Raw genomic sequence first — 23,141 nt, forward strand, 5'->3', positions numbered from 1 at the left:
CATGAAATTATAACCTTTTATGGGATTGGATGAAAAAAGCAACACAAGGGAGTATAGATGGAAAATGTCCAAAGATTGGGCACTGAGATAATTCAACATTACGGAAGAGAAAGAACATCCTGAAAAGTAGGAGGTAAACAAGCAATTTCCTTCCATACTTTGTGTCATTGATGTCCAGTATTTTAGTCCAGTTCTGTACTTTAGACAATTTTATATACAGCAACTATTTCTTCAGGTTTTTATATTGGTTTGACATTTTCCTTGCTCATCATTCTTCCTTGCATCATGAATCATCCATCTAGGGTCATTCTCCTTCTGGTTAAAAACCAACCCTGAGGTGCATACATGCTGTGGAATATTATATAGGCTTTAAAAATGTATCCAGAATTTCTTTTTACTAACATAGGAAAAGACATATAATGTTTAGTGAAAATTCAGGATATAAAATTATTTCAGCATGATTGATAACTGAATAAACATTGACTAATTCTAAAAACAGAAAAAGAAAAACCTGAGGACCCTCAGTGAGACTCTTCCATTGGCTATCTCTCAGCTTTTGTTTGTCTGAAAAGATCTTTATTTCAATGTTACTCTCAAAGGATAAAGTTCCTATGAGTATACAATTCTAGGTTTTTCTTTCGTCATTTTTAAAAACATAATTCTATCACCTTCTGGCTTTTATAATTTATCCAAAATCAGCTGTCATTACATGTGGCATTACTTTCCAGGTAATCTATCTATTCTGCTGCCTTTAAAGTTCTCTCCTTGGCTTTGGAATTTATCAGTTTCACTATGATAACATACAGTTATATTTAATTTTCCCAATGCAATGATTCTTTATTGGAGTATGATGGCTTTACAGTCTTGTGTTAGTTTCTGCTATACAATGAAGTGAATCAGCAATATGAATACATATATCCCCTCCCTCTTTAATCTCCCTCCCACCCCACTTCCCTGATCCTGCCCCTCTAGGTCAACATAGACCACTGACTTGAGCTTCCTGTGCCACATAGCAGCTTCCCACTCTCCGTTTGGTACAGAGTAGTCTATATATGTCAACCCTACGCTCCCAGTTGGTCTCACCCTCCTCTTCCCACTAAGTGCCCACATGTCCATTCTCCAAGTCTGCATCTCTATTCCTACCCTGAAAACAGGCTCATCTGTACCATCTGCCTAGATTCCATATATATATATGATATTTGTTTTTCTCTTTCTGACTTACTTCACTCTGTGTGATAGACTCTAGGTTATACAGACTGAAATGATAAATAACTCTAGGACATAGAGTCCATCCATATCACTACAGATGACCCAGTAGAGATATCCAAAAATCATATGAAAAGATGCTCAACATTGCTCATTACTAGAGAAATGCAAATCAAAACTACAATGAGGTATCACCTCCCACCAGTCAGAATGGCCATCATCAGAAAGTCTACAAACAATAAATGCTGGAGAGGCTGTGGAGAAAAGAGAATCCTCCTACTTTTTGGTGGGAATTTAAATTGATACAACCACTATGGAGAACAGTATAGAGGTCCCTTAAAAAACTAAAACTAGAGCTACCACATGACCCACCAATTCCACTCCCGGGCATATGCCCGAAGAAAACCATAATTCAAAAAGATATAAGCACCCCATGTTCACTGCTGCACTATTTACAATGGCCAGGACATGGAAGCAGCCTAGACATCCATTGACAGATGAATCGAGAAAAGATGTGGTACATACACACAATGAAATATTACTCAGCCATAAAATAGAACAAAATTGGGTCATTTCACTATTTGATATTTACTTACTTTCAATCTGACTCTAGGAACTTGCAATACTTTTGGAAAATCCTAAACAATTATCACTTCAAAACCTTTTTACACTTTTACTCCATTCTTTCCTTCTATATTTGAACTTCTCACTCTCTACCTTTCTTATCTTCTGTATTTAAGAGTTGGATTCCACTGCTTTTTACATCATGTGAATTGTCATTTTAATTCTACACACATATACTCAGAACTTTATCTATGGGAGTATTTAAAGTCTAGATTTAAGCAGTATCATATTAGAATGTATCAAATTAGAATGTGTTTGTGCTTGCTCCTGTTAGGTACATAGGACACTACCAACTCTGAGCAACTTACATTTTGGTTTTTGGTTTGTCAGGACACCTAGCTGTGTGAAAGCCGGACACCAACACTTATACATACTGTCCATAAAACTAGTGACATTAATACAAATATTTTAGAACTTAAAACATTTTTGGTGGTTGATTATCTCTCTTAATGCTATAAGAAAGCAGTTATTAACTTCATCCTGAGGCTCCAATATTCAGTCCAAGTTGTATAGGTAATGAGAGGTACAGAATAAAATCTTACATCTTCTTTTTCCAAGCATAAGAGGTATTATACAGTATCAGTTCTAACATGAGTGGAATACACTTTATAAACAGTAGCCTAGTGTTTGTTTTGCAACAGTAATACAACAGTAATTTGAAGATTTTTTTTTTTTACTGATCATCAGAATCTTCAATTAAATAAGCCATTCCTGCTCATGTATGTATGTACCCTGTCTCTTTTTAAAGGTATTTTATATTCTCTATGCTTCCATAGATTTATTTTAATACACTCTGGTTGAGGCACCAATGTAGTTATTCAATTTCTGGTCTCACGTATTAAGATCTGGAAATTTTGTCCATTTTTCCTAAACTATTGTCTCCCACATATTCTCTGTGTCATTGTCTTTTGTAATTAGATATAAAGCTTATTCTATTCTCTCAATCATTTTCATATTTTCAATCGTCATGTGGTATAATTCATAATGACTAATTTTATCTTCATGTTTGTTTAATCAGGTGTTTAAAATACATAATTGTTATTTTTTATTTCAACGACTAACTTTTGGTTTCTAGAAGTTTTATTCAATGTGTTATTAGCATAAGTAACTCTGGAAGTGTTTTCACAAGTGTTTATTTTGTTCCTTGACCTCTATTTTATTTTCAACATATTTAGTTAAGAGCATGCAATAGTTTTCTATTAAGTTATGAAGTATTCATTCTCTTGATTATGTGAGATGACTCAACGTCACAATATATTATATCTTCATGTGAGTTCTAATAGTCCGTTGTGAATCCATCATCAGTGTCCATGTCTCTGTGGGGTTCTCCCAAAGAGTGATTTATTGTATGACTATGTGAGAAGACTCTAAGGATTTCAACAGCCTGGAGAAAATTTCATGTTAACTTCTCAGCTGAGGAGTTTAGAGGCTTGTGGTTAGTGTATAAATTCAGATCCCCACACTCAGTATTCACTTTCCCAGATTTTCTTCCTCCAGTCAAGAGTCCTCACCAGATGAACTGGCCTTGAGAGTTGTGTTTGTCTATTTCCCCTTTACTTGTCAAAGGAAGCCCTTGAAGATTCAACATTTAGGCAGGGTTTTCATTACATCTCTAGTATATATTGTATAAGGTTATATGTTTTCTAGTAAAAGCCTTTAAACCTTTCTCGAAACCATGAGGCCCTCAATCCAGGCTCAGTAACACATGGGATGATGTGCACAATTATGACAACTAGGGAGAATGGAGGTTCCATCACATATTTTGAGCTCAGCTATGTATTTAAATTGCTTTCAAATTAAATTTTATCCAGAATTTTCATATATTTGAAGTGAGGGGTGAGGGAGTCAATCAGTCTGCCATCTTCCTGGAAATTGAATCTAGCTTAACATACTCTCTTCAGAAACCTATATGCAGGTCAGGAAGCAACAGTTAGAACTGGACTTGGAACAACAGACTGGTTCCAAATAGGAAAAGGGGTATGTCAAGGCTGTATACTGTCACCCTGCTTATCTAACCTATATGCAGAGTACATCATGAGAAACGCTGGACTGGAAGAAGAACAAGTTGGCAAAAGATTGCAGGGAGAAATATCAATAACCTCAGATATACAGATGGCACTACCCTTATGGCAGAAAGTGAAGAAGAAATAAAGAGCCTCTTGATGAAAGTGAAAGAGGAGAGTGAAAAAGTTGGCTTAAAGCTCAACATTCAGAAAACGAAGATCATGGCATCTGGTCCCATCACTTCATGGCAAATAGATGGGAAAACAGTGGAAACAGTGTCAGACTTTATTTTGGGGGGGGCTCCCAAATCACTGCAGATGGTGATTGCAGCCATGAAATTTAAAGACGCTTACTCCTTGGAAGAAAAGTTATGACCAACCTAGAGAGCATATTCAAAAGCAGAGACATTACTTTGCCGACTAAGGTCCATCTAGTCAAGGCTATGGTTTTTCCTGTGGTCATGTATGGATGTGAGATTTGGACTGTGAAGAAAGCTGAACATTGAAGAATTGATGCTTTTGAACTGTGGTGTTGGAGAAGACTCTTGAGAGTCCCTTGGACTGCAAGGAGATCCAACCAGTCCATTCTGAAGGAGATCAACCCTGGGTGTTCTTTGCAAGGAATAATGCTAAAGTTGAAACTCCAGTACTTTGGCCACCTCATGTGAAGAGCTGACTTATTGGAAAAGACTCTGATGCTGGGAGGGATTGGGGGCAGGAGGAGAAGGGGACGACAGAGGATGAGATGGCTGGATGGCATCACTGACTTGTTGGACATGAGTCTGAGTGAACTCTGGGAGTTGGTGATGAACAGGGAGGCCTGGTGTGCTGCGATTCATGGGGTCGCAGAGTCAGACACGACTGAGTAATTGAACTGAAATTGAAACTAACATACTAAATTACTAAACAACCATTAATCTGATTGTCTTACATAAACTAAAGACCAGAAAAAAATTATTATAGAAATGGCAATAACTATTATGATCATAACAGTCTAGAGAAACAGAATCTTGAGTGATCGATTTTTTTCTTAACTCATGTGATGTTAATTAAAAAATTGCAGCTCAGAGGAGGAAAATTTTCTAAGCAACTACCTCCTGGTCCACTTCCCTTAGCAACCTGTATTCATCTTTTATACTCACAACTCTGTTTACTAAAGAGCACTCTGTCTCTAAATACAGAAATTATTTATATTACCAATAGTCCCAAGGATATTGCATTGGCAGCTGATGATCTTTGTTGTGATTTAAAGGCAAAGAAAAAAATCTATGTAGCAATTATGCAAAAAGTTTGTTTCCTCTTTTAGTCTCACCATTAAATGGTTATCATTATGTGATAAGAAGCAAATGTACAAAGAAATAGTAGTGCTGAATCAAATCTAGGTTCAGACATAAGGTGATGGCAATCAGTCCTGTGATTACTTTTTTGTACATCTCTGCTTCATTTTAAGAAAATCCCAAACAACAAAACCATAATGATAAAGTAATGTTTTTTTTTCCCATTTTTCCCCCTGAAGAACATTAGTTTTTCACAATCACTCAAACAGAATCCTATCTTAAAACTGAAATGAAATTTTCCTCTTTGTACTACAACTATCCAGATGTGAAAGTCTGCAGAATCTATTCCTCTCACAGAAATTCATAATCACATTTACATATCAAAAGCCCTGGAAGATTCTAGACTAAGGAAACTTTGCTTAATCCAGTGTTTCTCAAACTTATTTGGACACTAGATTTTTTTTCTTTCTTTTGAATAACTCCCACCATATGTTGGGAAGCACTGAGTTCAAGTTAGGTGTCTTCCAATTTGCTCATGCACCCTTGGCCAATTTCCTTAACTTTATTTAAATTATGTTTCCTTTCTGTAAAAGGACGATTAAAATAATACTTACTTGAGAGGGTTATTGGGGGGAGTGAACAAGATATATGTGAACCTATTTTGAAAATATAAAGTTCCGTTCAAATGCAAACAATTTTTAAAAATTAGTCCATGAATATTCCCATTTTACAAAGTATTCACTTTAGGACTAACTGGTATAACACATTCATTGAAACATTTAAATAAATCTACTGACAGATTTATATCAGCTTTTCAAGAAGTTGTGTATTTTGGCAATGTGTGCTTTTAAGTTTAAATTCCTTACTACAATTTCCTCTGATGTAGTAAAAGCTATCCTTTGCAATACATTGTTATCCTCAACCTCATATTCAGTCTTTACCTCCTCAGTGTTAAGTTTCGAGAACTTTGTCTTTTCTCAGTATATGTACTTCCAGAAGTAACTGTACTAAAATTTGCTGTTCTGAACAGTTATCTAAAACTCACAGTTGGCATGTATAATTACCATGAGTATACAATATTTTTAAAATAGAAAAAAAAATACCTATTAAGTATTGCCTGTCTAAATTCTACAAAGTTCTAATTGTTCTGTAGCCTGCCAAGTTCCTCTGTCCATGGAATTCTCCAGGCAAGAATAGCATGGGTCGCTATTCCCTTCTCCAGGGAATATTCCTTCGGGATCCAGGGATGATTGAACCCAGGTCTCCTGCATTGCAGGTGAGTGAGTGAGTGAAGTCGCTCAGTCGTGTCCAACTCTTTGTGACCCCATGGACTGTAGCCTACAAGGCTCCTCTGTCCATGAAATTTTCCAGACAAGAGTACTAGAGTGGGTTGCCATTTCCTTCTCCAGGGGATCTTCCCGACCCAGGGATCAAACCCGGGTCTCCCATATTGCAGGCAGATGCTTTAACCTCTGAGCCACAAGGGAAGCCTCTAATTTCAGCTTGTAAATGAAAGGATGGCTAAGTTATAGTATCTATACGAAAGTCTACTTGAAATATATTCCATAAAGAGACAGTATATACAAAGGTCCTGAAATAGAAATGATGCTATGTGCTTAAGTATACAGGACACTTTAAAGCCTCTGTATTAGGAGAATGCCAAAAGGGAGATAAAGTTGGAGTAATAGGAATGGTAGGCAGGGACCAAGCTATGCAGAAGCTCATAAAATTTCATTAGAAGTGTAATAAGCAGCGGAGGCTTGACAGAATCCCACATATACTTTTAGGAATTCTCTGATTTCACCAAGGAGATGATAATGTAGGTGGGTAAACATGGGAAATAAGGACGAGCGGGCTGCTGAAGTGATTGAGATGGGAGAAAATACAGTGTCGTGAAGGGTTTCTGCAATAAAGTTTCTGAGGAGTGGTCCAATTAAAGATGTATTTTGCAGGTAGAGCCAACAGAATTTGAAGTGAATTCCATGGATAATCTAAAAGTAGGAGGAATCAAAGATGATATTTAGGTTTTGGACCTAAGTAAAAGGGAATTTACTAACAGCTGCAGAGTTTGGTAGGAGCCATTTATATAGGAGTGAAAATTAATTATTCTTGACTTGGCTATTTTGTGTGTGAAATACCTGTTAGGGTTCTAAAACAAAAGCTGAATAAAAAGTTGTCAGAGGTAAATTGTCGAATATCAGTATTATTTACGTAGTCTTTGAAGCCATAGGCTATCCAGAGCAAATGGGGGGTGTCATATTTAGAAAAGGGACATTTCTTTTCCTTCTTTCAATAAGATGTATTTTTGTATTTTATGTTTTTAAATTTTTTTCTCTTCTCCCTGAGACAGGTCATGCATATATTGCCTATTCCAAAGGTTTACTACATTTTTTCCCTATAAACATGATAACTGGCAATAATTCATATTGAACACAGCAGGCACAAACCTTATATTTGCTGCTACCATCTAGAAACAACCTTTTATTTATTGTATTTCCCTTATTGTGAGATCAAATCACTTTTATATTCTCATAGAACTGTATGTTTTCCTTTGCAGCAATTGCCACAATTTTAGTGGCTAATTACAAGATTTAAGTTTGTTTTTTATACATATAAGCTTTATATTTACCTTTATATAGCTTGCTCCTCTGTGGCTCTGTGTTCTGTTTTACACTAGCATATCGTTCAGTAATTTTTTCAGTGAGAATCTATAGGTTATAAACTTAGTGTTCGTTTATTTGAAAATATAGTGTTTGTATATCTGAACATAGTTTGTCTTCATTCTTGAATCACTGTTTACAGGATTCTTTTGAACATTCACCTTGAACATTAACAGTATTATCCCAGTGTCTTCTAACACCTATTATTGAGGACAAGTTGGCCACCCTATGGAGCTTTCTGCTTTTGGTCCTTAGTAGCTTTTATGGTGACCTTCCTGATCATTGATGTTCTGGGTTTCACTCAGACTTTGCTGGTTGTGAACTTGTTTTTATTTATTACAAACTGGTTGAGCTTCATTCAGTTTGAGGACTCATGCAAATTGAGCTTTATTCAAGTTGAGGTCTCATGTAAATTGAGATTTATTCAATCTTGTTAAATGTCAGTCATTTATATAAAATAATGTCTCTGCCCCTGGCTCTCCACTTTATCAATCTGGAACTCTTTTCAGGCATATGTTTGAGCTTTTTATTCTATTCTCTCCATCTTCTGGTATTTTCAGCAAAGCAAAAATTTCCTCAGCATCTTTCAATTAATATATTCCTCTTCTTCTATAATAAATCCACCATTAAAAAAGTTGAGGTATTATTTCAATAATTACATGTTAATTTCTAGATTCTATGTTATCAGTTTCCTATTCACTTTTCAAAATGGCTTGTTATTATTATAAGAATTCCATTCTATCTTTATTTTTGAAATCTTTTTGAACATTAAAAAAAAACATTTTCATGTCCTTTACTGTCTTCTTATCTCTAATTTCTTCAGGTGTGCACACTGCTTTTAATTTGGGCATGTTAACATCACTTACAGAAAGAATTTTTTCATATCCATTTTAATTTTAACCTGTGAGCTTATTTCGCTCAGGAGTTTCACATAAGGATTGTTGCATATCCTCATTGTGAAATTTTGTGGTTGGATTTTCTTGGGATCTCTGAGGTTAACTGTCAAATATTACAATTAACCTTGATAAAATTATGCATAGTTTTTTGCTGCTGCTGCTGCTGCTGCTGCTAAGTCGCTTCAGTCGTGTCTGACTCTGTTTGACCCCACAGACGGCAGCCCACCAGGCTCCCCAGTCCCTGGGATTCTCCAGGCAAGAACACTGGAATGGGTTGCCATTTCCTTCTCCAATGCATGAAACTGAAAAGTGAAAGTGAAGTAGCTCAGTCGTGTCCAACTCTTCACGACCCCATGGACTGCAGCCCACCAGGCTCCTCTGTCCATGGGATTTTCCAGGCAAGAGTACTGGAGTAGGGTGCCATCGCCTTCTCCGGCATAGTTTTCTATTAGATGTTAAAAGCCTTTATGTTTTTCCTCCTCTCTCTTTACCTTTCTATAGAAAATAATTTAGCTAATGCTCTATTGCCAAGTTTATGGAAAATAATGCCTTCATTGGCAGAATCAACAGCTTTGCATGAAATTTCCCACAAATACTATGTAACTCTAGACAAAACTACTTGCCAAGAACTAGGAAATCTAATTTTTAATTTACATTGAAAAAATAGATCTACCTGTTGTTAATAACATTTTAAACCTATGGGACCTACTCATCCCAATCCTCTTAATGATTCACAAATATACTATACATTTTAAAATAATGTGTCTCATTCCAATGTTAACTTATATACAGGAAGAAGAAGAAGAAAAAAATATTGATTCACTTAACCTCAGTTAACCTCCATAATGTAGCTGGTATTTTACAAATACTACCATATTTCATTATTACAAACATCCTCATCCCCATGGTAGAAATGCAAGAAACCAGGCTGGAAGAGACTGCTGATCATATAGCCAGCAGATGGAATCAATGGGATTCACAGTCATTCACCCCAGGGAGTGGTCTATTTTACTAGATCACTGTTATAAAATATCTTACAGAAAACATTCCTCATGTTCAGTTTATAGTCATTGTTTGGTCTTCAGTGAACAGCCAGGTCTGTAAGTCAACAGGAACCATATTAGAAATGCCGTGTAAACCTAACTAGGTCAGGAGCTTCAACATGCTCAGTACCTGGAGAAAATCTTACTCACTTTCTCTCAGTCTGTTTTGCCTTCTTTATGGTCTCCTGAGGACAATCATTTGTAGACACTCTTCTTGGCTTTGGTCTGCACTCTTGCCTGGCCCAGGGCTGCCCCATGGCTCCCTGAGAGCCAGGTACCAGGGTTTTTCTGAGCTTTACTATGGTCACATGTAATTTTGATCTGTACCTAGTCCCTGAAATACCTAATTTTACACTGCTTCATTTATTTCTGAGTCTTTATCTCTGAAAGAATACAATTAATTTCTCATTTTAAATTCAGTTCTCAAATATTAAGCACTTCATAGTACTGCCTAAAATCTTGAATTGCTACTTCTAAGATATGAAAGACGAACTGAAAATCCATAGAAATCTAGAATTCATATGTAGAAATAACAGAAAGGGACATTTGAGAAGAAATAATGATAGAAATAGAAAAGGGAAATGCAAGGGGAAGAAAGAAATTTGGAAGCTCTGACTACCTGCGCTACATCAGGGCCATGGTAAGATTATCCCAAACATAACTCTTAGTTAAGATGTTTGCTTGTGGCTGTCTCAAATGTCCTCACTATAGATTAATTGGGAAAGATGACTCTAAACCAGTAGATATGTGAAATAAGTTTTTTAAAAATGTATTAGCAATCAGTGGACTATATACATCTTTGATCTATCTATTAATCTATCAAATTTCAGATCTAATAAAAATCCAAGGTTAAATATAATTGTAATATTAAATTGATTATTCTTCATGTATATTGTTCTTCCTTGTTTTATCATGGAAAATTAACATATAATTTTTTCCCCAAGTCATGCATCATCTGTATTTTGGGATCCTCCAGATATAAAAATCAAGAAGAAATGGTTTCTGAAGAAAATATATTTTATGAATATTTATTTCAAAAGTTTTATACTGGTTCACTTATCCTTAATTTACTTCAGCAATCTTTATTATATTTTACAAATATTTGTTGAGAGCCTATTATATGCAGGTACACAATGGTATTTTAAGTGAGTGGTTTAGGGGGATTTTTGATCCTGTGTCTATTTAACTATAAAGTGTTAATAACTTACCTTGACAAAGTTGTAAAAAAAATTAACCCTGCATATAGGCTGTGTCAAGACATGGGGGAAATGGAATTGGAGAAAATAGTGAGTAGTAAGATAATTCAAAGCAAAGGACTTAAATGATGTATTAAATGGAGGCAAAAATATTTTACTTAAATTTTCTTTATGGTTGCCTTAATCTTTCAATTCATTTTGCATCCACTGGCACAAGCTTTTTGTTAGTGTAAGCTTGAGTGATTTATGACATATTATATTCATAATATTTAATATAAAAGATAATAGGCTAAAACATTCAATCAGATAGAATTGGACTTCAAATGCAATATATTACAGTTTAAACATACCTTATATTACTACTTCCAATTTCTCAGAATATTCAGCTGCTATTAAAGTACTTGGAGTTCTTAGAAAACAGTGTATGCAACGATTTTTCTAATGCATTTAAAAGAAGTAATGATAATATGGAGTATTTTTCACTGAGTTAATAAGCAACATTAACAAAATTATATGCTTAGAAAACAGTTATGCTAATTGTCTAAGACATATTCACTCATCCCATATTAAATGGAATCAACAATATCAAAGAAGAAATACCCAAGTAAGTCTCATCTAGGAGTTGAAATAAATGAAACTGTCATCAGCTAGGTCAAAGAGGGTTGAATACCCGTCGGTTTCATGTAAGTTAACCTAACGTAATTATAAAGCCTCATTTTGCAGACTTTCACACCCTGGTTTTGTGAGGAGCACTGTATTTGCATAATAACAGAGTGGTGATCATTTCACTTCACTTTACAATCTCTCAGAATAGGAACAAAAATGTATCTGCTAGAAAATCCCTATGGTTTATACTCTATTACAAAAACAGTTCTAAAAAGATCAAGCTTATGATTGTGACTTGCATTTTTAAAGACAGAATCATAAAATTTCCATACAGTTGTTTGAAAGAGAACAGTGGTTTCTTTACCTCTTGGCCTATGATATTTCAGTACTAACAATATTTTATATTTTCAACCTGCTATTAATTATTAGCAATCTCACTAGGCATAAAATCCTTCTATAAACTTTTTAACCCATCAAATAGATAAGCCAGGTATGAGGACTAAACTATAATGTTTAAGTCAATGAGATAAGAAGTCCTTGTGCAAGTTGATATAAGTTCTTTCACAAAAGATTTATTATTTACCATGTATACATTAAGAAAGTAAAATTAGCATGGGATGGTCTCAGGAAAGCAATACATATTTTTGGATTAGATGCTGAAATAAAGTAAATGTATGGTAAATTGACAAATTCACACTGCTAATGTTATGAAAAAATGATGTGGCAAAAGAAATTAAGATGTATTTCTCATTTTTGATAAGGGCACTCTTTCCTATGCTCTATTAATAGATTACATTTTTAATCTGAAAAACTAACCACTAGAGTTAGGGAAGCCCAAAGGTAGGGGAAACTACCCACTTTAAGAATGCAGATTGGAACTTTGAAATTGCACCCAGATTTTTTTTTTCTTTTGGTTAGTAGGCCTCTGTTATTAGAGTAGTAGTTGCAAACACATATAGGTTTGCCAGTAACAACTCACAATTTGTGCAAAGTTGAGTCTTCGAAACTGAGCAAATTTGCTCTCAATTTCCCGCCAGCGCTTGCTGAGCTGGATCTGAGTTGACTCCACTGCCATTGCTGCCCCATCCTCAGACAAGCCCTCAGCTTGCCTATGCACTGCATTCAGCTCCTCTTTCTTCTTCTGCAACTCACGATCAATTTCCTATTGAGCAAAACCAATACAGGGCCCAGGGCAGTTAGCTAACCACATGAATCAACCTATCCCAGCACATACCTGTCCCAGAAATTTCACAGGCTGTCGTCATTTTATTTTCACTTTTCATAATTTACAAGTATGGAAGCCAACACTGTCATCTTCACCCAAGGACCCAAATATTATTTCAGTTTTTCTTTGAATGCTCAGTTTTAGATACTCTAATTGAGAAAATATTGAAATTGATCTAACAGATTTCTTTCTTGTCAATTCCTCTAGTGTTTTGGGGGTTGACCCAAACTGAAGTGATTGCTCATTATCAATAGGGACCATCCAGATAGAATATAACGTAGTGGGTAATCAAATAAGTAATTTATTGCCTTTTTAAAGTTTTGAGGAACTCAACAGAGAACGAAGCAAAATAAAAAGTGTAAAATAACAGAAAAAAACATCTTCAGACAATATGCAACAGATAAATCTATAGAGATTTGACACTGATGTGAGAAGATGCTCTGATGAAATGAATGTGCTAACATGAGATAGAAGTCGTCCATATACCGATAAGTCATTTGTTCATCTGGAACAAAGATACACAGAGTCAATTACAATTTTACCAGGAAACATATAACATTTCTTAATTCATTTCACAATGTCTAAGAATAAAACATTTTATTCATTCAACATTATGTCAATTGAAAAACAATACAATACATTTACTAAAACAAAACAAAATACAGAGAAACACCTCAGGGAGAACACTAATAGAAGAAACAAGAACATCAACATTTAAAACATGATCCATACAGGTTAAGTTCAATAAATTAAAATGTAGCAACAAATCTGAGATTGACATTCTAAAACAACATTACCTTTATTTTCCTTTCATCTCTGGGTTCAGGTAGGCTGGCTAATTTTTTTTCAATGTCATCCAAGCATTTCAGGAGATCATCAGCCTGCCTCTTGTACTGATACCACTGGTGAGAAATTTCTAGAGCCTTTTTTCTTCTTTGAGACCTCAAATCCTGTTCATGGTGCAGATATTATTAAAATATCAATATATAAGCATATTATACTTCTGGCTGTAGTCATTTAAAAATAATTTGGTTCCCTCACCTTCTTGTTCAGGTTCAGTTAAATTCACATTTAAATGCTACCCATATAAGCAGATTATTAAATTATGCAGTCACGTGACAGAACCCATTACACGAAGCTAAGAAAACTGAACAATCCACTTTCAGTATTTTTTCTTAGTATGCTCAAACTTTTTTAGAAATCTTTTCATATTTAATTAACTCTTAATGAATCAAATGAATTACTGTGTACAGTTTGTGAAATTGTTCAATATGTGAACTCAATTGAGGTAACTACATACTTGCACAAACTTGCTGAGTTTGCATTTGAATTTTAAAATAGGTAAAAATTCTAAAATTTCTATCTTCAGCACTAGGTTCAAAATTTTAAGTTTATATAGCCAAGTAGTTTACATTTGTAATTTTAGAAATGTCTGCAAAAAAAGTTTCATAGGACATGAATATTTTGTGATTAGAAACATAGAGTGTTCTTAGTTATCACAGAAATTGCTTCAAGCTATATATATGTTCAAGTGTGAAAAGCGTACGCCTGTGAGTATGCATGAAAATGACAATTTAAATATCATAAAAATTATTTTCCTTTTTGACTTGTATGGCAAACTTTCTCATTGGCATCAAACCCAAATGCAAAATGATAAAATTTAGAAAAGGAAAAGTGCATGGTTTTCAATCAACCTGATGAGACAAATAAGGGTGACTATTTTAATGAATCACAAAAGGGGAAAATTAATCATCTTACTCCTTACAAGATCATCCAATGTCTTCCCTGATCAACAGAATCTGTTGTAATGCTATTTTACAAGGGAATATATTTTACATGTTTTATAAGGGAACATAAGAGCTCAGGATACAGTTTCCATTTCTTCAGAGTAGTAGCAATTAGGGTTTCATGTATAGATATAACGGGAGCAAAAGAAAAGAGTGAATATCAAAGAACTGCTGAAATAGTCACTGCTTTGGAAAGTTTCACCTTCTTTGAAATATTTCATAAGGACTAGACTTGAACACTTGGCAGATTAATAACTACTGAATTTAGTACATTGGTGTGGCAAGTGTTGATTTTTATTAATTGCTTTTAACATGTATCTGAGAAAAATGATTTTGATTTCATTCTGCATTTTATTTAAAATTGGGGATGTAAAATTTTCTACAGTTTACATTTTCAGTTGAATTTCTAAACCTCCTATGGAAGTAATAAATGCCTGGGATGAGCCAGATGGAATGCTGCTTTTTTCAAAGGTACCAAGATACAGCCACGTGAAAGAGAGTTGAGCCATGCCTTACTGGTGACGCAACTTACATCTTCGCCAAGAGAAAGGGCTTGTGGTCACCAAATCTGAAATTATTTTTATTTCCTAAGCACAAGGTGGTGTGTAATGTGTAAAGATATTAAGAGATATTATAGAGATTTCTTTACAGGTATGCCAGATAACCATTAAACACTGCTGTTCAGTAGGACACATATCATCATACGACCAGTGTAGATGTTTCTAAAAGCTTGGTCACAGTTGGAAGCATGTGAATTACACAGATTTCTGATTTTCTGAGCACATTATGGCTTGCTCTTGTACTCCCTCAGGGAAGAGGCGTTTTCTATTTCCTATATTTATCAGCAGTTACCTTCAGAACACCTGCTGGCCAATTAGACTTTCCTTGTGGATTCCTTGCAGGCACAATATTGTGTAATTACATTCTCAGCAGTGTTTATTTGGTTGTCTGACTATATGGGAAAAGGTTTTATACTCTTATTTGCATATAGAAAGCAGAGTCTATTCACCTATAAGGTGGATCCACCTACGTGGCTACACAGCTCTAAAAGAGTGATTTACAATGAAAAACTCAGCAATTAACAGTATTAGAAAATCAGCCATGCATGCAAATAGTGAATATTGAAAAGCACATTAAAAAATAAAAGGTTATTTCACAGAATCTTTCACATGTCCCATCTCTTCTCAAGAACTTTCTAGATATTATATAAACACCAATATTCTACTCTGTCTTTCCTGTGCAATTCCAGATGAGACACATGGGTACTTGAAGCTCTATACTAATGCTGGTTAAAATGAGAGCACCGGTTCTTTCTCATGGACATTAAGAGTATTTTAGAGGACTCCTATATAAATGAAATTAGACTTCTAAATGTTTAGTTAGTTGCAAAGAGTAACTCTCTTAAAGGCAAAATGAAGTTAACTGAAAAAAATGAACTATTAAACAAATGTTAGGTTACCCCAAAAAGTGAACCTACTCTGAATTAAATCAAGAAAATATCAAGAGCAGAAAACCTCAAAAATATACAAATTGGTTACGCTGACAGTTAAACAGGTTTTTCAAGACACATGTCAAAATAAACAAAATAGGTTGTATTACAAAATTAAATATATGAACAAATGAATGATGCATTTAATATCTTTTGATTACTACTCAGAAAAATGTGTCTAAGTAAATACCTTGAAATTTTTAAGCAGCACATCTTTCAAAATCAAAGACAGCACTCAAAATTGTTAAAGCACAGACACTGAACAGAAAAAAATATATGTATTTCTGGTGACTAAGATTCTTAAGCAAATTTTATTTATGAACAATAGATTTTACCCTGTACATGAAAAAAAAAAAACAGGCAAGGTATATTATAATTTTAGCTCTAATACCTTGAGAGCATTATGTTTTGTCTGTAACAGCTGCTGTTTTATCTTTATTTCCTCTCGCTTTCTCTCATCTGTGATTCTTTGTTGTAAGTTGTCTCCTCTTTGCAACAATTCTTTTACAGTACCCTCATTGTCTTCACTCTGATTAAAAACAACAAGTACAGTCTTCATTTTGGTTTAAAAAAAGCTGTACATCTTTAACAGAGATAATAAAACATGTTATTAAAACACATACAAAAAATCCAATTTAAAACTTTCAGGGAATGCTATCCTAAGATACTGCACTAAGAGTTTCTTTTTTAATATGCTATACTTTAACTTTTAAAAGACGTTTCCTCCTGTCTATTTCAAAAGGATACATCTGATTAGAGTTGTATGTAGAAAGATGGGGGAGCAATTTACTACATCATTTCAGACAAGTGAATTGTTATGAAAGCATTCTTTGGCCTTTGATTTTTAATGCATTTCTAGAAATTAAAACAAAAAAAAACTTTGGAGAAGAAAATAAAACTTGTTACATATAATGTTATTTCACAGAGGAATATAGATGCGGCTCTGTGAATGTGAGACTGTAAAATTTTAAATTTTAACACACACTCCTAAGTGAAAATACACTGTTTTAAGTGTACACTGATTTCTATATAATAAGTTCTGTTTTACATAAACTAGCTTCCCTGGTGGCTCAGATGGTAAAACGTCTGTCTGCAATGCGGGAGACCTGGGTTTGATCCCTGAGTCGGGAAGATCCCCTGGAGAAGGAAATGGCATCCCACTCCAGTACCCTTGCCTGGAAAATCCCATGGATGTAGGAGCCTGGTAGGCTACAGTCCGTGGGGTCGCAAAGACGACTGAGCAACTTTCTTTCTTTTCTTTTACTTAAACTAAATGATTTGGAGCTTTAGAAAAAAAAAACATGCTCAACTGCTGTCAAATATTGCAGATAATTTCTAAAAATATGTCACATATGCGTTATTTTTAAATAAATACAATTAATATTAAATATGGATTAGAAAAATGACTTCAAATATTTTTAATATGCAGTTTGGTCTTTAGACTCTAAGAAAATTATTTTTATTTATTTTGAAATAGAATTATTTAAACAGTGTTGGTCCAATAGAGTAGCATATGTAACCATCGGATGTTTCACTTCTATTTCCTATCTTTCTTTCAATGCAATATATATATATACTTTCTATCAAGAAGGTTTGCTTTTTAATAGTATCCAAGATACTCTGATGAATTAAGAGAAGCAGACAATTTTTAAATGTGACATATTTGTGTTTATAATCATCCATGGCATTCAATGTTGCATACTTAAATCTCTAATGCATATGTTAACTTCTATACACAACTGAGAAACTATTCAATTTTTTTAAAGAAATGAGATTTTCATCTGAGATGTGCCAGTTATTTGTCTAATGAAATAATGTAATAGACACTTATGTTTATAGTCTTTGAAAAACCTTCCTTTTAAGAATATGTCATTAAAAATCTGAAACATTTCCTGGGGCTGAGGATAAAAATAATGAAGAAACAAAACCCCTACTGCACTTCTTTCCCCACACCAGCTGAAAGCTAGAGGGCATAGTTGGTGAACAGCCCAAGAGGTAAGAAGCATTCTTTTCCAACTTGGTGCCCTCTGGTTTCTTCTTTGACATGAATAAGAGGTAGTTGTAGCTCGGTATCTTAGAAAAAGGTGTGTCTGGTCTTTCTTTCCATGAGCTGAATTGGCAAGATCATCAAACCCATACACAGGGAGTACTGAGTTAGGCAGCTCCAGGAAATCAGAAATGATACCAACGAGAACTGAGGTTGGTAAAAATGGTTCTCCTATTGCTTCATGTGCCTATTATTTACAACTTATAATTTACCTTCTGATATCATTTTCAAGCACTGTCTGAGAAGTCTCTAGCACTGATACATGTCTGAGAAATCTCTAGCATGACATATGTAAAGGTTAATAATGCCATATAGGTGATGGTTGTGGAGAGGGGAAAGGAGAGGAGTGAAGAGGAGTAAGGAGAAAAAATAAGTCAGTGAAAAGGAATGTGAGGCAGAAACATTCAAGCCAGAGAGAAACGTAAAAGACATGTTGAAATGAGTCTGGGAATAACCCACATGGTTATATTTCTTTTTTCCCATGAAATAAGCAGCATGAATTTACACATATTTTAGATATATACTATAATACTTGTTAAACTTTTTTGTAAAACTGCATTGTGTTAAGTTTTACTAAACAATGTTTATATCATGTATAATTTTACCTTATCCAAAATAAATGTTATATTACCAAAAATAGGACTGAAGCAAAATATCAGCCCTCTCTGATGGCTGTGCCTTTTATTATTATTATTATTAACTTTCTAATTCATTTTCTGATTTGACTTTTTTTTCCATCCATTACATTTTGTCCTTTGAGTATGGACAAAACATTGTTGGGTGATTTATTAGAATCTATAAGTACTCCTGTATGCCCATATCATAGTAATTTGGCATTCATAACAGGTCAATAACAATACTTTGCATTTGTAATAAATCATTAGAATCACAAAATGTACAAGGTATGCTCTGAGAATTTAGTTGGAGACTTGAATTATCTAATTTCCTTTGAAATATTTATTCATTTCATTCCTAGTTCATTCACACTTTTATCACAACCAATTTACCATATCTTTATTGAAGTCTTCCTCTTTCAGATTCACCCCCTGCTGAATTTCAGCCTCCAGTGGTTCAAGCAATTTTTGTATATCTGAGTTAAACTGCTCCAATTCCTTCAAAGGAATGGAGGCCTAAAAAAAAAGATAGTGCTAATTTAAATCAAAATTACTTTTTATTAGAAATATAAGCCAAAAAATGCATTTGTTCAACCTCCTGTTGCTAAAATAATGACATGCATTATGTTTTCATATTATATTTTATGAAAGTGTTGAAATACAACTGGGAAAGTACCTGAGGATACAAATAAAGACAAACATTTAACATCATCAGAGCTAAACATACATGCAGAATAATGTAATATTCCTCATTCTGATTTTTCAGCAAAAGTCAATTTCCATATACTTGGCTGGTCTAATTGTTAAGATCCCAAAGTTGAATTTGATCTTATTTTAAATATTTTTATATAAATATCATTTGGGTAAATATCTCATCAGAAATTGCCTCATTCATCTAATAACAGTAATAGCAGTTAGAAATGCAGAATTGTCTCCTTATCCTCAGAAAAAATACATAGCAATCTGCTTAGATATTTTAAATGACATTTTTAACATGGCAGAATTGACAGGCATGCTCCCATAAGACAATGTCATGCTTGTCTTAGGAATGCTTTATTTGGTAGCACAAATACACACACCAAAAAAAAAAAAAAAACCCAAAAACTGAACTCTTAATATCTCAAATGAAAAGTCTGAATATATGTTTTCCAACTTCATAAACATCACATTTCCTTTGATTTTGAAATTCATAATTACCATAGTCTCAAAAATCTTTTTAACCCCTTGTTTTTCTAAAGAAACCATTTGAAGAGGACTGATAAATTAAAATACAGTGAAAATCAAATATATATTCAAAAGAATAGGCACAAATTAAAGTTCAGTTAATGATATAAATGTTTATTCTATTCCTCTGTACCTCTGTATTCAATTCTTTTGCATTAAAATACTAGAAAATATGTTATATCTGATAGCTTTGGAAAACTCACATGTGACAAATAAAAATCTTATTTTCTTTAGAGCTAAACATTTTCCACTTGAAAAAAAAAATTTAGGAAAGATCCAGTGTCTTATGCCAGTATGACATATTCATCAAGTTGTTCCCCTCTCCCCCTGCCACTCTTCCCCAACAGATTCCTAGGCTTAGTCTTACTCTTTATTATACAGTATCTCCTAGAGGACAATATGGGAATGTGTTCAAGGAAAAAAGAATATCTAAAGGTATTTAGTTACTAATGAAAAAGTGAACCACTGAATGCTATTCACAAGAAAAAATTCTCACAGGAAACATGAATAAACACTTATCTTCTAGGTACTTGTATACATGCCAGAGAGGACTTACGGAGTCTTTCTAAAGTGCCTTATTTTCAAAACTAGTTTTTAAATCCTAATAAATATCTGAAATATAATAATATGTTCTAGAATCAGCACAGATTGTAAGTATTATAAATAGGCATTTGAATGGTGTTCCAATCTCTATTATTAACATACTTCTATACTTTAAAATCATATATTATATAATATATTGTAAAGATGAAGAATAATAGCCTTTATTATAACTACACAGTATTAATTTGATGGTGTCTATGTTATTGAGTTGTTCACATTTCCTAAGCTTTAGTAAGAGTAACTGCATTGTTGCACATATATATATATATATGATTTTGTGAATGTATGAAGATAAATGATACCTAAAATAACTTTATAAGTACTTGCATATCAATAACATGGGTCCATTATCTATAATGGATAATCTGATTTAGTCCTACATGTGCTTCCTCTCTAGTTCATCCTTTCTCCATATATTCATATATAATAGTTTCAAAGGCTCAGAACTTGGGCATTCATAACTCAATACTCCTTCTCCAACAGCACTATCTTCCAAAACTTAAATATAACTTTCATAATATCTGTCATTTATCTTTAGCTATGACCTCACTTTTCAATTCCAATCTAGATTCTTCCATAGCCAGCTGATTACTCACTTGAAGTTTAACATGTCTAGAAATGAGCTTATTATCTTGCCCAGAACTGCTCAGAACATTAACTTCCCTAGTTCTGTAAACATGTCATTTTTTTCAGTCATCCAAGTCTAAAACATGAGGCAGGCTATTTTCTAACACACCACTCTATTGTCTAATAAATACCAAATACTTGTCAATCCACTTACCATGAATCACTCGCTTTCTTTTCTGAGATACCACCTCTCCTAGTTCTCACACAAGACCTATGGCAAAAGCCTCCTTACAGATATACAATGCTTCCCATCTCACCAGTTCTATACTGTAATCAGGTAATCAGATCAATATGCTCCAAAACCACAGCTTTCATTATGTTATTTCTCTGCTCAAGAAGTACAAGTCAAATAAAGTCCAAACTCCAGCATGATAGTCAAAGCTTCCTCTAATCTTGTCCCAAGGACCTTTCTAACCTTATTTAAATGTTCCATATACAGTCTTTCTTACAGGTCTATTGGTGAACTCCTAGTATCTCTCCCTCAAGGATTAGAATGTTTTTCACCTTCTGGTGCTGCTGCTGCTGCTGCTAAGTCACTTCAGTCATGTCCGACTCTGTGCAACCTCATAGACAGCAGCCCACCAGGCTCTGCCGTCCATGGGATTCTCCAGGCAAGAGTACTGGAGTGGGGTGCCATTGCCTTCTCCATTCACCTTCTGGTGAAAAGCCTAAAATTCCTGCAAGAGAATGGCTAGTTTGGACTTGAGCTCCAACACTGAGCAGTTGAGAGATTTGGGGCAAGTTATCTCCTCTTTGAGGTTTTGTTTCTTTATGTGTAACATGATGATAAGAAGAATAGCTACCTCATAGAGCTTTTATGAGGATCAAATATGTTAGGTATATAACAAAGGCTCAATAGATATTGGCTCTTACTGTTTCCCCTCAAATTTGTACCCATCCATTGGCTCGAGTCAATATCTTCCTCTTTTGAAAATGTCCAGTTTATGAAGGATAAAATAAACACTTGTTGACATGGCATTTTTATTTTAACAACTTATTTAACAAAATCATGGCATTCTAAAAGTAAACATGGAAAAATTGACACTCCAGTTTGGTAAAGTCATATTATTCTTAATAACAAAACTTAATCAATCTGCATCAATATAGTGGGATCAAGGAGGATGACGAAAGGCTTTCCACCAGTTCTGCCCTGTGCAGCATTTTCATCTGGAATTATTTGAAGATCAACAAGTATGTAAAAAAACACATGATGAGAGGGATGAGCTCCACAAACATCCCATAAAGATGAGTAATTTGTCTGTCTTGTTCAACCTAGAGTCATTTCTGGTACATAGAAGGCACTCATAAATGAAAATTTCCTGAAAAACTAAGTGAATGCATGACTAATCATGGAATAGTGGAAGAAAAATTTGAAGGAGCTCTTGAATGACCTGGAATTGTAAGTAACACAATTTCCATTGTATAAAATTGAAGGGACTGGAGTAGCCAGCACTTCATGTGTGGATGTATACTAATTGCTGGCTAAATGCTAGCAGCAACATGACACCACTCGGTACAAAAATAATATAAGTAGATACAAATAGATTTTCAGAAACACTAGTACTTAGTTATGAATTATTCAAGCAAGGTAATGTAAACTTAGATTTCATTAGTAGTATGTGTAGAGTCTAGATTTCCTGATCAAAGATTACCATGGGTTTGTTTCTTAAAAATCTATTACATGGATTAGAGATTTTAATTATTCTGTGTGGTTCCAAAGTGAACAACTAGAATCAACTGGTAGAAATTACTTGGAGCTTGAATTTTAGTTTAATATAGAAACAACTAATTAGTGCTGCAATTTTTTTTTTGTCTTTTTAAAGCACTCATTTTAAAGTAGTGAGTGTCTCACTGCTTAAAGTATATAAACAGAAGCAGGATAATGATGTATAGCTTCCCTGGTGGCTCAGCTGGTAAAGAATCTGTCTGCAATGTGGGAGACCTGGGTTCAATCCCTGGGTTGGGAAGATCCCCTGGAGAAGGGAATGGCTATCCACTCCAGTGCTAGATGTAT

The 23,141-nt window shown here is 34.2% G+C and overlaps 1 protein-coding gene across 2 annotated transcripts in view; it reads right to left on the reverse strand.

Annotated features, from left to right (window-relative positions):
- The window catches only part of LOC108634347 (dystrophin-like), a gene marked incomplete at its 5' end in the record, with an annotated part of 126,479 nt that overhangs the window by 23,054 nt on the left and 80,284 nt on the right, over window positions 1-23,141 (reverse strand). Inside the window, 4 exon segments of one of the 2 annotated variants that reach the window (XM_018043949.1) lie at window positions 12,491-12,673; window positions 13,534-13,686; window positions 16,404-16,541; window positions 19,067-19,189. In XM_018043949.1, the coding sequence (XP_017899438.1) occupies window positions 12,491-12,673; window positions 13,534-13,686; window positions 16,404-16,541; window positions 19,067-19,189 (597 nt within the window). 2 annotated transcript variants of the gene reach the window in all.

This window comes from Capra hircus (genome assembly GCF_001704415.2).
Source record: "Capra hircus breed San Clemente chromosome X unlocalized genomic scaffold, ASM170441v1, whole genome shotgun sequence".
Classification (NCBI taxonomy): domain Eukaryota; kingdom Metazoa; phylum Chordata; class Mammalia; order Artiodactyla; family Bovidae; genus Capra; species Capra hircus.